Genomic DNA, 17,495 nt, shown 5'->3' with positions numbered 1-17,495 from the left:
AGAATTGGGTTTGATGTGAGAAGACACAGACCCTGAGGAGCTGCCAGGGTTTTTTTGTGGCCGGGGATGCACCTGCTGGGCTCCGGGAGATGGGGTTTTATTGAACAGTGGGGACCTTCCAGAGATTTATTTGCGGACAAACAAGGTATTAGTGAGTTTTGATTTACAGGATTGCATAAGTGGGTGGGAGACCCACTGTCCTCAGACTGTCAGTGCTGGCCACCAGGAGGGTGAGGTGGGAACTGCAGCTCCCACAAGCCCCCATGAGCTTGCAGTGGGGACATCCTTTCTTTTGTGATTGCAGAAGATTCCCCCCACCGATTGCTTTATGCTACTGCAAGGATTCCTTAGAGAATTCTAGGTTCCTGAAGGTTTTTCCTGCAGACTTGAAGCAGGTAGTATGTGTCACGGAGGGCACCCTGTGTTGCCAAGTTGCCTTGTCCAAGACCAAACCTGGTCCATCTTCCCATTTGTGCCTGTTCTCAGTGTGTTCCCAACATGTGCCACCTTGGGGGTCTGTGTGTCTGCCCTAGGGCCTGTAGGTTACCAAAAGTGATGCAGGTAGGGGATGTGTAGACTTTTTCACAGGAAACACCTCCCTAATGTTCTTTTGAAACCACTAATGGCTATTTCCCACCCCACTCCCCTTTTCAAAATACTGGAGTGCCAGCAAGGATCACTGGTGAGCTGCAGCAGTATCTGCCTGAACCCAGTGGTAGTGGTGGCCTCAGCCCTGTGCGAGCACTTAGTGCCTGCTTCATTCTCCTTCCTTGCAGGTCTGGCTGTGGGCCTGGGCTTTGGGGCACTGGCCGAGGTTGCCAAGAAGAGTCTGCGCCCTGAGAACCCCTCAGGTGAGCTAGGCCCTGCGTGGGAGGGGCAGAGGGGCCTGGGACGTGGAGCCCATTGGGCACTGGGCCTCCAAAAGTAGGACCCTGGGTATTCAGTTGTCCTGCTCTAGAGTGTTTGCAGCTGGAAGGCCATCCTCTAGCCCCAGATGGCCACCCAGCCCCTGGCTGGTTCCCTCTGGCTCTCCACATACCACCTCACACCCACATACTACCATTTGTGCTTATGCACTCAGTTCCTGTCCTGTTCTCCCAGGTGTCTCTGGGGTCTGTTGTTCTGGTTCATTAGGTGCCCAGGATTCCCCTTCTCCCTGTGGATAAAGATGTAGGTGTTTGGGACAGAGCCACAGGGTCCTCCCTGTGCTCTGACCTAGGGAAGCCAGAGCTTATCCAGAGACTCTGGTCTCTGGGGCAGAGATCACAACATTTTTGTCCTTTGCTTCCCAGGTCCAGCCCACAGTCAGGTCAGAGTGCTTGTTTAGAATGTTGGTCTGGTGATGAACTGTGGGCTGGCACTCGGGAGAGTGTTCTGCAGACTGGCACACCGAAGCCCTGGGGAATGCTAGATGCTGGGATGGTGGCCAGGGGAGCAGTTGAGGCTCTAGCTGCCTCCTATCTTGGAGGTGCCAATGAGTCCCTTCTTAGGCTTCTCCAGGGAGAGGTAGGCAGGTGGCTGTGAAGTTAGCCCAGTAGGGTTTTCTCTTAGCAGGTTCCTGGGGCTTTTATGGGCAGCACTGATAGAGCTGTCTGCTTAGTGGATTTCCCAAATGTACTTGTAGCTCCAGGCTGGGCTCCTCTCGGCCCTCTTAGGGCACATCAGCTCATTATGGTGCCTCACACCTCCACCCCACCTATGGGAACCTGCTGCCAGCTGCCTGGATGACCCTCTTCAACCATAGACTATCCCTCTGGGGAGAGGGCATTAGCATTAGCCCCATTCCTACAGACACCTGAGGACTGGGGGACTCAGGACACTTTGTGTGTCCTTGGAAGGGGCTGGAGGACGGAAGACTTAGCAAAGATATATTTAGTGCTGGTGCTGAAACACTTTGGGATATGAAGCCCAGGTTTCTCTGGAAGGAGAAGCCAGGGCTCCCCAGGGCCAGCACCCCTCCTGTTCCCCACCGGGAACTGGCTGCTCTCCAACCCACTTCTTCCAAGCAGAGAAGAGGCCAACTTGACTCCAAGGTTACAGTTGGTGTCCTTTGTCAGAGATAGTGGTAACCTGAAGCTGAGGTTGGAGGGGCCCAAGTTTATTAGTATGCGAATAGGGGCTTCAGTCAGGATGGGATGCTCTGGGCAAACCCTAAGCCATGCTCCAGCTGCCTCACCAGGCCAGCTGAGTTCTGCCCTGGGAGAACCTCTTTGGCTTTGTGGGGTGTGCCTCTCTGCCTGTGGCCCATCCTGGCTTCCCCAGGTGATTATGAGCTGAGGATATACCTCTAGCTTGTGAGGTTTGACCAATTTTGGGGAGTGGCTGCATGAGAAAGCCCAGATTGGGCCAGGCATTGTCCCCAAATCTTAGGAGCTCTGAAGTTGGCACAAAACCTCCCTCTTGGGCTAGGTGCAGTGATCTCTCCCAGGTTCCCTCCCTTTCCTGTCTCTCCAGCCCCAGGAGTTTTAGGGGCTATTGAGACGCTGCCCTTCTCTCAGTTCTGGCCCTCTACTATTGCCAGGGACACTTCTGTCCTTCCTATGGGTCATGGTTTGGCCTCTCAGGGTAGCTCAACCTTTTCCTGTGGAGCTAAAATCTCTTAACCTTCCAGACCCCATCCTGCTGTCTGGAACCTGGGAGGAGTCTCACCCTCTCCCACACCTGCCTCCAGCCGGCAGATCCACTGTTCCTTCTGAGCATCTTCTCTCCAAAACCTTCAGGGTTTGTGCTCCCTGAGCAGACCACCTGTCCTGGTTTGTCAGAAACCATGTTGGACATGACCCTGGGCAGAAGACTTGGGCACAGTCACCTCTCCCAATCCCTCACTGGGAGCCAGGCACCATCCTATTCTGAGCACTGTGTCTATTATCTCATCCCAAAGCATTCCAGGCTCTCATATCCCAAAGTGTTTCAGCACTAACACTGAAAATACTCCAGCTGAATCCTCTGTCCTTTGGCCCTTCTCAGGCCATAGTGATGGGAGTTGAGGCAGGTGTCAGGCACCTTGGGAGCTGGAGAGATGGGAAGGTGCAGGACAGCCTGGGTCAAGGGATCTTCTGATTTAACTAGATTCACAGAACAGAGAGCAGGAAAAGCCCTGAATGTACAAGGGCTGAAAGCCCAGCCAGGAGCACCAATGAGGAGCTCAGAGAGAAGAGGGATGCCGAACCCTAAACCCAGCTCAGGCCTCTCTCCTTCTGTGCATGAGGGCAGACTCCACATTGAGGCAGAGGGGCCTATTCCCTTTGGCCATGATACTGGCTGGCAGCAAGGTTCAGCTGGCCTCCTCCTGCTTTTTGGAGTCATTGGCACCTGGCCACCCTCCAGTGTCACCTGGGGCTTTGGGGTTCCCCATGGCCGGCTGGCTGCACTGGCTGCACTGTGGGGTCTGTGTAGGCAAAGGGGTGACACAGGAACCAGCTGTGCTGTGCACTGTTGACCCTCAGTGCCCGTCCCTTGACTGCAGCCATTTGGCCCATTGTGGCAAATTGACACCCCAGAGTGTGGAGGACCTTCAGTCAGTAAACCAGGTGGGGGCTACAGACTCGACTGGTCTCCTCGCCTGGGTGCTGCTGGGTGAGCCCCTCCAGTTCTCCCCCTCCTGCCCCCTCCTGTAGTGTCTCATGCTTTCAGGGTGCCCCCAGTGGGCGAGCCTCCCAGTGTCACAGTGGAAGCGTGTGGATTGTGGAGTTAAATTGCGTTACCAGTTCAGTGGGTACCCAGGTGTCAATAGACATTGCTTCTCTCGGTCATGCTGGGTGTGGGGTTTTTCCCCCATTGCATTTCCAGTGTGTGGTGACCCTTCCTGCCCACAGGAAAGAAGGCTGTGCTGGATTCCAGCCCCTTCCTGTCAGAAGCGAACGCGGAGCGCATTGTGAGCACGCTGTGCAAGGTGCGCGGGGCAGCGTTGAAGCTGGGCCAGATGCTGAGCATCCAGGGTGAGTGATGGTGGGCTCTGTTCCTGCCTTAGGACTCCTGGGTAGCTCAGGTCAGGAACAGTGGTGTAGGACTTTGGCCCACTGAGCTCTCAGTGGGAAGGATGTTTGCTGGCCACTGACTGTGGGAGAACAAACTGTGCTCCCAGGAATGTTTAAAACAGCGTCTTTGATAGGAGTCTGCTGTCGTGTTTCTTGCCTCTTTCTGGTGTTTGAGAAATCCAGAGGTTGTTGCACATCTCGGCAGTTGACACAAGGCCATCCTGTGCACCCTGTTGTGTTGGTCACAGGGAACTGGTTGGGGAGCTTCTTAGCTGTGGTGACAGTGGCAGCATTGGGTATAGGGTCACAGTTGTGATTCAGATGGAAGGTGGTGGCCAAGGAGGCCAGCTCAGTGAGGCACTGTTGAGGGGTCCTCTGGCCTGTCAGTGGTGCCCATGCGGAAGAACCATGAGGCAGCACTCAGTGGGAACAGGTTGCTTCCTGGCAGTCAGACCACTGCCCACCCAAGGTTAAGCCAGGTGCTAATACTAAGGGTGGTGTGGGGCATGGGTGCTGCCTGGGGTCCTGCAGCTGGGTGAGAACTTTCCCGAGGGCAGCATGTATCTGCCTTGATCCCTCCATGCTCAGACCCTGTGGCTGCAGTGATCCTGTCTGCTAACTCACTTAAGGAAAGACGTGGGCGGGTGTGGCTCTGTGCCAGCTTCATCCTGGGATTCCTCTGGTTGGCAGCTAAACAGGACCAAAGCAAGCAGGGTTGGGGCTGGTGAATCATGTGAGGGAACATGCATGTGACTGTCATGCCACTGATACCTGTTCCCAAAGATTTTGGAAAACAGCCTAACTACATGGGGAAGTGTTTTTAAGACAATGCACAAGAGAGCTCGCAGTGTCCGCATGTGACTCTGAGTAGGAATGAAGCATGTAGAAAAAAGATCAGAGGGACGAATGCTCGTTGTCTGGAGGTAGTCAGATTATAGGTATTTCAATTTTCTTTCATAGTAGTAAAAACTTTACATGTTATGCCTAAAAGTACCCCTCCTCGGGTCACTGGGGTAAGTTTGGGGACCCCACCTGTGCCATGTAGCTGAAGTCAAAGGGCTTGGAAAGTCAGGCCTCTGCAGTTGTTTTCTTACCCTGTTCCTGCTGGGGAGGGCTGGTGTGGCTGGGGTGCATTTGTGTCTGGATTTGATTGACCGGTGCCCTAGGAGTGTGCCCACCCCAGGGTAGTGCTCCCAGTGTCCCCTCCAGAAGCCTGGGTGTGCCAGGTAGGAAAGATGCCCCCAGGGAAGGAGGAAGGAAGGACCAGGTGTGTGACCTGGGGTCTGCTGCTTGTCTTATCTGATTATCTGAACCTGTTTCACCATGAGGGGAGGATTGCACTGTGCAAACTGACTGGGTGGCACTGCCACAAGCCTGTTTTCCACATGCCTTCTAGATGATGCCTTCATCAACCCCCATCTGGCCAGGATCTTCGAGCGAGTGCGGCAAAGTGCTGACTTCATGCCACTGAAGCAGATGACTGTAAGGTGGCGGGGGATGCCTGCCTGGCAGACTGGGTGCATCTTGGGGGAGCAGGCAGTGAGGCTGTGCTCACGACCCTTTCCTGACCTCTGTCTGCAGAAAACTCTCAACAATGATCTGGGCCCCAGCTGGAGGGACAAGCTGGAGTACTTTGAGGAACGGCCCTTTGCAGCTGCCTCCATTGGACAGGTGCACTTGGCCCGCATGAAGGGTGGCCGTGAGGTGGCCATGAAGATCCAGGTGGGTGCCTCTCTTTGTGCATTAGACCCCATGAGGGGGCTGCTGCAGATCGTGGGGCCAGGACTCCAATCCTCAGCCCTTGATGGGAATTGAATGCTCCAGAAGTTTTTGCTAAAGGAGTGACTGTGGGAGTCAATAAACTTGGCTCAGGATGGCTGGGGACAGTGATTGTCTGCCTTTTGGGGCCTAAGCTGAACGAAGGGGCCTGAGCTGGCAGTGGTCTCTAGGGATGGGATGAACAGAAGGTGGAGAACGGGGTTGCACTGGATCATAGCTCTGGTTAGTTCAACATGAGGGGTCTGACCTGGACATGGCTGGGAAGCTCATGGGTGGTAGGGACAGCAACTTCAAGGGCCCTCCCTATCTGCCTGGAATAGCTCCCTTCTTTCCCATACAGTACCCTGGTGTGGCCCAGAGCATCAACAGTGACGTCAGCAACCTCATGGCTGTGCTGAACATGAGCAACATGCTTCCAGAAGGTCTGAAGCAGGGTCGCTGGCATCAGTGGGGTGGCAGGTGCTTGGGCCGGGCTCTGGGGACTGGATGGGAACCTCCCTGCAGAGCCCTTCCCAAGCCTGACACCCTCTTCCCTGGGCCAGGCCTGTTTCCTGAGCACCTGATCGATGTGCTGAGGAGGGAGCTGGCCCTGGAGTGTGACTACCAGCGGGAGGCCGCCTGTGCCAAGAAGTTTAGGTGCAGCTCCTTGCTGGGCCCCTTCCCTGTGGGCCCCTCTGGGAGGCAGAGGGGTCTGCTCTGGGCATGGAGTTCCCTCCAGCTCTAGGGTGGTTGGCTTTGGTCTGGACTCACATTCTCCTCACAGAGAACAGGGCCTCTGCCTGTGTATTGGGGGAGGGTTCTAGGAGGATGGGGCTGCAGAGGGTCTGGGACAGTGTGTGATCTCCTGCCCCTACCCAGGGAGCTGCTGAAAGACCACCCCTTCTTCTATGTGCCTGAGATCGTGGATGAGCTCTGCAGCCCCCACGTGCTGACCACGGAGCTGGTGTCCGGCTTTCCCCTGGACCAGGCTGAAGGACTGAGCCAGGAGGTTCGGAACGAGGTGTGTCTGAACCTGAGCTAGCAAACAGGGTGGGGACTGGCCTGTCCCTGCTCTGCTGGCTACTGATGTGTGAGTAGTGGCCCCAGAGTCCCCAAAGTGTGCTCCCTGTGGACGGGTGACAGGAGTGCAGCTATATCTCCTGCTGGGTGGTTCACTGGGAATCCATTATCTGGAAGAAGTTGGGGTGGAAAGTAGATGGGAACTTCTCAGGCTGGACTCACAGGTCACCAGGCAGCTTGGTGCCACCTGACACAAGCCCCACACCCTGTCCCCAGATCTGCTACAACATCCTAGTCCTGTGTCTGAGGGAGCTGTTCGAGTTCCACTTCATGCAGACAGACCCCAACTGGTCCAACTTCTTTTATGACCCTGAGCAGCACAAGGTGAGTCCCAGCCTGCCTCTCGCCTAGGGAACATCCTCAGTGAGCAGGAGGCTCTGGGGTCCTTAAGAGATTATCCTTCTCTCATGCCCACGCAGGCAAACCTTCCTATGTCTCCATCCCCAGGTGGCTCTCCTGGACTTCGGGGCAACGCGGGAATATGACAGATCCTTCACTGACCTCTATATTCAAGTAAGTTGAGAGAGGGGCCTGGCCTTGCCCCACATTTTTTTGAGGCTGGGACCAGAGATTGGGCTGGGGACTTGGAGAAGGAATGGTTGGGCTCCTGCTTCCTATTTTGGATAATGGGGAGCCCACCATGACCCTGTGAGGCCGTCAGCACAGGCTGTGGCCTCAAGGCCAGGGTTCTTGTGGAAGGCAAGTAGCAGGGTGAACATGGGGTTGTCCAGTTTTTGGCATTTGGCTCCCTGGGAGCTCAGGAACATCTTTCTGTGCTTCTGCCCAGATCATCAGGGCTGCTGCCGACAGGGACAGGGAGACTGTAAAGCAGAAGTCCATAGAGATGAAGTTCCTCACTGGCTATGAGGTCAAGGTTAGTGGTGATAATGGGGGTTCCATGGGGCCTGCTCATGTGGGCACAGCTCCCTGTGGGGTGGGTCTGGGTTGGGACATGGACTGGTGTTTTCCCTTGAAATCTTAGCAGAACCTTAATAAAGAGATGAAAACACAGAGGACAGGTGCCCTCCAGGGTCTCCACAAACTCTTGCCTTGTTGGGCAGTCTTAAACACAGGCTTATGTCACTGTGCTCTGCATGAGCTTCTTGGGGTAGGCATGTCGGGGCACTTAGGTTCACTTAGAGACCGAGGGCAGTGTCTCAGTCAAATGGGAGTATGGTTTCCATGAGGGAAACTGGGATGAGGCCCCAGCCCTCTAAATAGGGGCATGGGCTATGTTCCTTTACCCAGAAGCCACCCTGGGAGCAGCACTTTCCTCAGTGCTGGGAAAGGGGATAGAGATCCAAGTCCAGGCTTGGATTCATACTTAGTAAGAGTGTGACTTTGGCAAGTTAGGATGGGTGAGCCTCGTTTTTCTGAAAAGTGGAGGTACTTACCTCAAAAGCTCTCAGTGGACAGCAGCTCCCATTTTCTTATTTGTGGTGCCTACCCTACCCACCTTGGTCTGCCTCTCTCCCATGCCCCGCTGGGGTTGGGGGAAGAGCACAGAGACCTGTACTAGGCAGGTGACTGCTGGCTGTGTTCTGGGCTGTTGCTGGCAGGCTCGCTCAGGCCTATGGACTATTCTTTTTGGTTAGAACAGTTCTGTAAAACTTTTGAACTTGAGTGCCTTCAGTCAGGTCTTATACTGTGTTCTGCCATAGGCCCCACCACTCCCTTTGGTCTCCCCTCAACCCCAGCTGACAATAATGGTTTCCCAGCCTCTGTGCGTTTGAGTTTATGCCTGTTACCATTATTTAATCCAGTTAAAAACAACCAATAGCTTGAATGCTAACAGCTTTTATGAGAACTCGGTGCTACAGCATTATGGTAGGATCCCCAGGGCTGAGGGATCTTGAGTTTTGTCCCTATTTACTTTTTTTCTCTCCCCATAGGCCATGGAAGATGCCCATTTGGATGCCATCCTCATCCTAGGGGAGGCCTTTGCTTCTGATGAGCCCTTTGATTTTGGTACCCAGAGCACCACCGAGAAGATCCACAACTTGATCCCCGTCATGCTGAAGCATCGCCTCATTCCCCCACCTGAGGAGACCTACTCCCTGCACAGGAAGATGGGTGGATCCTTCCTCATCTGCTCCAAGCTGAAGGCCCGCTTCCCCTGCAAAGCCATGTTTGAAGAGGCCTACAGCAACTACCGCAGGAGGCAGGCTGAGCAGTAGCCAGCTGCTCCGTCCTTGGTGGGTGGCCAGAGAGTGTGGGTGTGCTGGTGCTCTGCTCCCTTCTCTGCCCAGAGGAGAGGGTGGGTCTGAGCAGGAGGAGCTGTGGGGAGCCCCATAGCGCTCCAGTTTCCACTGCTGGAGGTGTGTAGGCTAAGTGCAAGGAGGAAAGTGAGACCCCCCACTGTTCCATCAGAATCCGCTGGTCATCTGTTCAGCCCCTCAAATAACTAGGAAAAACGGCAATTTTATTTTTGCCCCTTTTCCTAAAGTGAATGTTCATCAGAAAAGAGGGGGTACTTCCTTCCTTCAAATCCCTGCCACTAAAACAAAATGAAAAACGGAAACAAGAGAAGCACTTTTGGATTTTGTGTGTGTGTGCGTGTGTGTGTGTGTTTCTAGATGAGATTTGTGTTTCTGCCCATTTTTGACTCCAGCCTGTGATCTGTGTTGGGAGAAGTGCCACTCTGAACAGTGCCAGTGACTAAAGCCATGCCATCTGGGCCTGCTCTTGTTGGGCCTTACAGGGCTGGGACAACTGCATGTTCTGGGGAACTGCTGCCACAAGGGGGAGGGCCAGGAGCAGCAGAGGGACAGAGGTGCCTGCCGTCCCCACTAGGGCCTCTGAGGAGATGCACAGCTGCCACCCACACACCAAAAGGGTCAGCACGGCTGTTTTTTGTACAAGTCTTGTTATTAAATTTCAGTTCAATTAAAAAAGTGCTTGTGAAAAGCGCTTTGGGGACTGTACTATTTTGTGTGCATAAAAATTGGGGGGAGTGATGGGGCACCCCACCTTTCATCACCATGGTGATCTTTCCATGTACCGGGTCTCAGATCCGTGTGTTTCTGGGCCTGCTGGCTGGGTCTGCACACCTGTTCCCAGCTGAGGCCCTGGGCACCTGCAGGCTCACCACATTCAGGGCTGAGGGGAGGTGGTGCCCCAGCCCCATGACCATCCCTGAAGCCACTGTGCCCTGCCATGATGGCAGCTGTGGGACGATATAGACACCTGCCAGTAAGGCTGGTGCCAGGTCAAATCACAGTAAAACACAGAGATCAGTGCAGTTGAGGGACACTCCTGAAAAGTGGCTTCTCCTGGGGGAAATCTGAGATTGACAAGTACTGGACATGCTGGCCTCCAGGACAGGATGAAGAGGTTAGGGTGGTCCAGGAGGCCTTTCAATCACTGGTACCCAGCAGCATCCTCTTACAGGTACAAGTTTTTCTTCAGCACCTCCACAGACCTGAAGCGCCACCATGCAGGGTTCCTGGAAGGGCCCCAGCTAGTCCCAGCCTGGCCCAGCCTCTTCCTCAAAAATAACCTAAACAAATGAGGCAGCAGTGTGCAGGGGAAGGAGGGAGGAAAATACTAAGGATTTGTTTCTCAAGGACAACTAAGCCAAACTGCTAGGAGAAAAGGTTTTGAAAGGGAAATGAAGTTTTGTGCACTCCCAAGTCTGAGAGCCAGCTGAAAACCAGACAACTCCTGGTTAAGATGACAGTGAAAATCACTATAAACTGTAGATAATGATCCTGATCCCTGAGCAAAGTGTGCTCTTCACCTGGTCATACCTACTGTGATTTTCACAGTATTGAGGACCAAATGATTCCCCGTGCCCCTGCATTCACACCAAAAGACTCTATCCCTTAACATCTACCGAAGGGCTGCACCCTAACACTGCAAAAAAGTATGTTATGTTGGTAATGGTGGTAAATAACACCAGAATACTGAGCCATAGGAAGACGTTCTAACTCCATGTACTAACTCCTGACACTTGGCATTTTAGAGGAGAAAACTAAGACTCAGGTTCAGTGACTTGCTGAACATCAGTCACCAAGTGGTGGGAACCAGGATTTGGAACAAGATAGTCTGGTCTTACAGTCCATGCTAAGCCCACTCTAAACCAAGGACTTGCAAACTACCAATTCATGGGCCAAGTATGGCACTGCATTATGAAAGTTTTATTGGAATACAGACACTTTTGTTCATTTACATATTGTCATTTCTGTACAACATTAGCAGAGCTGAGTAGCCACAACAATATAGCCCACAAAGCCAGAAGTACTAACTTTCCCTTTCCAGAAAGTTTGCTAACCCTTGTTCTGCTGCCCTGAAAGCACAGCATACATTGTAACAAGCCAACTTATCAATAACAAACATGTCAATTACATGGGAAATGGAAACAGGGAAGGTTCTCAGAATAATGGTTTAGCTGCAGTCAGAGTTTCAGCTTTCTTTTAGGACAACCCCCAGCTTTACCTGTGTGTCCTTAGATGCACTGTTTTAACTTACCCAAAGCAGGAGTACCCCTCTTGTCCTCTGTGGTCGCTGATTCTCTACAGCAAGCAGACATGAAATGGAGCTGCTCACGCATTTATACCATCAAGGCCATTCCTTAAGCCACCTACAGGGGAGTATGGCTTCGCAGACACAGCTGGAAGCTACGATACTCAGGAAGTTTGGTCTAGAAAAGGGGTGGTCAAAGTTTCAAGGGCTATGAACATTATTCTTACCAGATATACAAGGACAACTTAGTCCTAGATTAAACCATGGGGACAAACCAATCCCATGTCCTTGGAGCGTAAGGAAGAGGCCTGGATAAGTGACCAGCAGAAAGCAGGGGCAAGTGAGAGCAAGAATCAGGCGGCTTTTTTCTGATCCTCAGACTTTAAAATGGGTGAAGAAAAAGACAAAATACTCAATCGTAACAGTTCCCTGTTTTATTGCAGTACATCAAAGTCTGGTTAATATTAAGTGATACCAACATAAAATATTGGTGAGAAGTCTTTTGTTAACATTTTTGACTGTCCCACCTTAAATATTTCTGTGCAAAAGAATCCACATCATTGTTTGGTAGCAGATAATCTCTTATAAAGTTCCCTAAGACATTTGGGGCGTAAAAACAAAATAAGTGATAGGTGAAAGCAATATCTTTTCCCCTTCCATACACACATATCAGTCAGCATAATATTCTAAACAAAAATGATTACACCTAGGCCATGCAAAACTGTACAATAATATTACAATGAGAAAAAAACCCTAAAAATTTATAAAATAAATGACATTATCCTATCAAATAAAAAGGCAGGTCATTTTGCTTTCATGAGACATCAAGGTTGATTTGTGGTGGTCAGTCCGCTCTGCAACTGCAATGGTAGCCTCGTGTGTAATGGTCATCCTTGGGGTGGTAGAGAAGCAGCTGGCCTGCTGCTGGTGCTGGCGGAAGACAGTGCTCCGCTGAAGCAGGGCCCTCCTTATCCAGCAGGACTCAACAGAGAACTCTGGATTTGAGGAACAATGAAGATCATAACAAGGAAAGAGGTTTTAATGAAATGCCATGCAGCTTTAACTAGCTCGGGGGCTGGGCGTGGGAGAGGTACAGAGGGAGGTGCCCCATGGACTTGGGCTATGGCAAAGCGTGACCTACAGCAGGAGTGTCAGGCTGCTGGAGTTTCCCTCTATCTAGAGTGGGTAGTAGCCCCTGCTAGGTCCTCTGAATTGGGAGATTAGTATGTGGTCACTGCCAAGGCTGGTGAATGGCCCTGGGTGTTAGGTCATCTGTCCACCCCTGCTCTGGCTCTTCCTTAGTGATACCTGAGATTCCAAACGAACCAACTGCTCTTTCTTAGAAATAGATGTGGTCACTAAATAACAAAATGACATGATTCTAACTATACGGAAGGAGAGGGAGGCTGAGAGCCAGTGGGGAATGAGATTGTTGCTGTAAACGTAAGAGGAATTTCATATTCTCCCCTGAAGGCTAGGTATAAGAACTGGTTGGAAAACCAAATAGATGGGTCCTTTTTAGTTGTATCTCACAGCCTTAAAGCTGTGCTCCCTGGGAGAGTATGTAAGTTGCTAAGTGTAGGTGTAATATATATACATATATATGTGTTTGTATATATATATATATATATAAATAAAATGTGTCCTATGTATATATGTGTGTGTGTGTATTTTAATAATGAAAGAAGTGAAATCTGCTTTAGCAATCATTTCACAAATAGGAAGGCTTTTGTTTTTGGCAAAAATAAATATATATGTATACGTATAATTTTGTAGACCCTTTTGGGCCACAGGACAAGATTTGCCAGAATTTAAGGGTAGGTAACACATTGGCTGGATGTCGATAGCACCAAATACCAACAAGTAGACCCTATGCCAGAAATGCCTCTGAATGCATTGTTTTTTATGAAGAAATTAGTTTCTGTTGCCACACACATTTTTCAAATGTCTTGCATGAAAAAAAGGATGAGTTCAGATAGTGACAAAAATACCTTTCCTGTGATCTTTGTTAACGGACCCCTCTGAATGATCTTTGTTTTCCATTTCCTGGAGCCTGTTTCCAGTCTTTTCAGATCATTATTCTCAGAAGCTTCTGAAGGTAGCCAGCTTCATATTGAAGGGTGGGATAAGCATACCAGGATGATTATTATCTTGAGAAAATCTCCCCAAGAACTACTCCACTGGCAGTTTCTTCCTCAAAGTCCTGACTTTTGAGTCTAAGGGTTTTTGGGACTCCTCTCTCATGATGGCTGAGACCATTTATGATTGCAGTGGGAAATTCACAAAGTGATGTGGTGCAAGTCACTGGTTACCATGAACCAGCTGCCATCAGTCTGGCAGCTGAGATGAGCCTTCCAGACACTCACTCACTTATTTGCCCTGCTGGGAGGCTGAGGAGTAGTAGGATTGATGAAAGTAGAGCCTAAACTTCAGGTAGGTTTTAATTTTGATTCTAAAAGCATCCTTTGAAAAATAAGCACCTACAGGCAACAAAAATTCACAATTAGTTGTCAAAGCTACAAACTAATTGTTTAGTGAGGGTGAGGAGGAGAGGAGGGGAGCTGGTCACAACTAGCTGGGTAGTTGATTCCCTTCTCTCATGCAAAGCGCCAAGTTTAAACAGCCACCAGAGTAATATACGATAGCAATGACCACATTTGGGGTCTGACACTTGATAAATGGATGAACAGAATTATTTTTATATGACACTTCTTTTCTAAAAGCAGTAAGATTTGGAAGATTAGAACTATGCAGTGATTTATGCCCATCTAAAATAATATATAACCAGACCTGAGCCAGCAGCAAATTCAGAAGCAGTTGTTTTTAAATTACCTTTCAGAAGCACTTCAATCTAATCCTCCAATAGGATCCCTTCTTCTTTCACTTAATCTCAGTAGCCCTTTCTCTATAAAGTAGTATGCACTTAGAAACAGCATGGCCTGGGGAGCAGGCTATGGCAGGCTGGCCCAGGTCCTGCTGATGAAAAGGACCAGAAGTGCTAGGTACCAGTGCTGAGGTGGCAGGGCTTAGCCATGCCATCCCAGAGTGGCAAATGTAGAATAACTTTCTGCATTTTAACTGAATTTTAAAGGGAGGAGAAAATTCTGTTTTTGTTTCTCTCAGAAACCTGTGTGAAAAGCAAAAGTGAGGCAGATTTTCTTTGCTTCCATGAGCTATTTTTATTTTTATTCTTTCTGTACTCATGTGCTTAACTGGTGAAATTAATGGATAGAAATAAATTCTTCTGGTTCTTCATCTCATTTCCTAATGGCAAGTACAACAGCAGGAATTCAAAAGGAAATGTAACAAAATAACAACACAGCAACTGAGGGAGGCATTCAGTGGAAAGGCCTGCTGGGCCAGCTTCTTGCCTGCATTCTGGTTTCCTTGCTCATTCTCCACCGTGCAAGGCAGAGTATTTGGTTGAGGCTGTGCAAGTCCTTGCTTTTGAGGCTTCATGTTATTTGTAAGCCTTTTTTCCAGGCTTACCTAAGGACTCTGTCATCCACCCACAACCAGTCTCCTCCTTAGGAAGCCATTTCCATCCCAGGGACAGACATCTCACCATATACCCTTAGGAGGGACCGGATTTGCCCAGGAAACACTTCTATGAACCTTTTTATGGACCTTCAAAAGCCATGAAATTCCTTGTGTCCTTTCAGATGGAAGGGATCAGTTGGTGACAGAATCATATTTCTACATTCATCTGCAGAAGATATCAAAATATAGTAAGAAGTAGAAAGTGTGGTTCACACTATTACTAGAAAAAGAAACGTTTTCGGTAGAGGTGAGTGTGTCTTTTGAAACTGAAGTGGCTTTAAATGTCAAAACACTGGTGCCCAGGTTGTACTCTAAACCAAAGAAGCCAGAGTCTGAATGTTCCCTAGTAGCTCTCCTGAGGTGACCACAGTCTGCCATGAGTCTTGAGGACAGGGCACCACAAGGATGGGGATTTCTCTCACTCTCCCTCCACAAATGTCAGCTTGAGGTCTTTCTACCCTGTACATGACTTAGCTGAGAAACAGACAAAAAACAACACATTGCTTTAAATTAAATGATCTCTTTCTCTTATATATGCATCCATCTTTCATTGATTACAAGATGCTTCTTTTGACTATATACATTCAGTATTTAACTTCTACATTTATGTATTTATTTAAACTCTGTATTGTAGTAAAATATGCATTGTTTTAATCTGTGAGGATTTCCTGGCAACAATCGGGCTGACGCTCGCTAGCTCAGTGGCCTTTCCAAGGACTTTGTCCCTCTGGTGTGCAGAATCCCATGTGCTATCTGAGGCTACAGTGAGGCGCTATTGTGAAAACAAGATCTGTCTACTCTTACTTTTATCACTTATATTTGTGTAGTCTACTGAAGCTACCTTTTGGGAAGGGGTGAAATGTTACTGAAAGCAACTCTAAGAGTACGGAATGAATGGACATCGACCTCAGCTGCTTGCTGAAGCCTGCCTGTTGCGGCTGTTAGGTAGTGCGTGATCTGCCAGGTGCATCTTCAGAACTGCCGAGTCCCTACCCTGCTACTGCTGCCAGCTCCTGGTCTTTTCCAGGTTGAGGTGGAGGGAGGAGATGGAAGTGAGGGAAGAGGCAGTGGGGGGTGCTGGGTGAGGCCACCCAGGGATCATGGGTCCCAGCTCCCGCGGTCAGTGCTCTCTAGAGAGAGGCTCTTGGTCTTTCTGGGTGAAACTGGGCTCGGGGGGCTGCTCAGATTGGAACTGTTGGAAGCTGTGGAATGCCTTGGAGAATCAGAGTCCTGTAAGGACCAAAGAAAAGAAAGGTAAATGGATGGATCTGGAGACTATCACGCTAAGTGAAATAAACCAATCCACAAAAAAAAAAAAAACGAAGGTCAAATGTTCTCTCTGATACAGATGCTAAGGGGGCAAGGGAGGAGGGGAAGAATAGTAGTTCAGTGGATTAGACAAAGGGGAATGAAGGAAAGGGAGGGGGGAGATAGGAAATAGGAAAGACTGTGGAATGAACAGGACATAACTTTCCTATGTTCATATGTGAACATCACCAGTGAAACTCCTCATCAACCTCAAGAATGGAATTATAAGAGGACACGGACACAAACCCAAATAAATACAATTTTCTCATACTAGACAAAGGGGCCAAAAATATGCAATGGAGAAAAGATAGCCTCTTCAACAAATGGTGCTGGGAAAATTGGAAATCCATATGCAACAGAATGAAACTAAACCCATATCTCTCACCATGCATGAAACTAAATTCAAAATGGATTAAGGATCTCGGAATCAGACCAGAGACCTTGCATCTTATAGAAGAAAAAGTAGGTCCAGAGCTTCAACATGTCGACTTAGGACCAGACTTCCTCAACAGGACTCCCATAGCACAAGAAATAAAAGCAAGAATTAATAACTGGGATAGATTCAAACTAAAAAGCTTTCTCTCAGCAAAGGAAACTATCAGCAATGCAAAGAAAGAGCCTACAGAGTGGGAGAAAATCTTTGCCAATCATACTTCAGATAGAGCGCTAATCTCCAGAATCTATAAAGAACTCAAAAAACTCTACACCAAGAATGCAAATAATCCAATTGACAAATGGGCTAAGGAAATGAATAGACACTTCACAGAAGAAGATCTACAAGCAATCAACAAACATATGGAAAAATGTTCAACATCTCTAGTAATAAGAGAAATGCAAATCAAAACCACCCTAAGATTCCATCTCACCCCAATTAGAATGGCGATTATCAAGAATACAAGCAACAACAGGTGTTGGCGAGGATGTGGGGAGAAAGGTACACTCATACATTGCTGGTGGGGCTGCAAATTAGTGCAGCCACTCTGGAAAGCAGTGTGGAGACTCCTTAGAAAACTTGGAATGGAACCACCATTTGACCCAGCTATCCCACTCCTTGGCCTATACCCAAAGGACTTAAAATCAGCATATTACAGAGATACAGCCACATCAATGTTCATAGCTGCTCAGTTCACAATAGCCAGATTGTGGAACCAACCTAGATGTCCTTCAATTGATGAATGGATAAAGAAAATGTGGTATATATATATACAATGGAATATTACTCAGCCATAAAGAATGATAAAATTATGGCATTTGCAGGCAAATGGATGAAACTGGAGAATATCATGCTAAGTGAGATAAGCCAATCTCAAAAAACCAATGGACGAATGATATCACTAATAAGTAGATGATGACACATAATGGGGGGTG

General features: G+C 49.3%; 2 protein-coding genes across 10 annotated transcripts in view; one reads left to right on the top strand and one right to left on the bottom strand.

The window, feature by feature from the left end:
- Positions 1 to 9,725, top strand: part of Coq8a (coenzyme Q8A) — a 57,984-nt gene extending 48,259 nt beyond the window's left edge. For all 9 annotated transcript variants that reach the window (XM_047520160.1, XM_047520155.1, XM_047520162.1 and 6 more), the window contains 11 exons: positions 777 to 851; positions 3,816 to 3,938; positions 5,374 to 5,459; positions 5,559 to 5,699; positions 6,097 to 6,178; positions 6,299 to 6,392; positions 6,615 to 6,756; positions 7,032 to 7,139; positions 7,263 to 7,328; positions 7,603 to 7,689; positions 8,708 to 9,725. In XM_047520160.1, coding sequence (XP_047376116.1) covers positions 777 to 851; positions 3,816 to 3,938; positions 5,374 to 5,459; positions 5,559 to 5,699; positions 6,097 to 6,178; positions 6,299 to 6,392; positions 6,615 to 6,756; positions 7,032 to 7,139; positions 7,263 to 7,328; positions 7,603 to 7,689; positions 8,708 to 8,992 — 1,289 coding nt within the window. In that variant the 3' untranslated portion in view covers positions 8,993 to 9,725. The remainder of the gene's footprint in view (positions 1 to 776; positions 852 to 3,815; positions 3,939 to 5,373; positions 5,460 to 5,558; positions 5,700 to 6,096; positions 6,179 to 6,298; positions 6,393 to 6,614; positions 6,757 to 7,031; positions 7,140 to 7,262; positions 7,329 to 7,602; positions 7,690 to 8,707) is intronic.
- Positions 9,726 to 11,698: 1,973 nt separating this feature from the next.
- Cdc42bpa (CDC42 binding protein kinase alpha) overlaps positions 11,699 to 17,495 on the bottom strand; it is a 333,475-nt gene continuing 327,678 nt past the window's right edge. The window contains 1 exon segment of the mRNA XM_047519951.1: positions 11,699 to 16,049. Within this exon segment, the coding sequence (XP_047375907.1) occupies positions 15,918 to 16,049 (132 nt within the window). The 3' untranslated portion in view covers positions 11,699 to 15,917.

The sequence above is a fragment of the Sciurus carolinensis genome, chromosome 12 (genome assembly GCF_902686445.1).
Source record: "Sciurus carolinensis chromosome 12, mSciCar1.2, whole genome shotgun sequence".
Lineage (NCBI taxonomy): Eukaryota > Metazoa > Chordata > Mammalia > Rodentia > Sciuridae > Sciurus > Sciurus carolinensis.
Note: the sequence above shows the minus strand (reverse complement) of the source record. Positions and strands in the feature narration are given on the sequence as shown.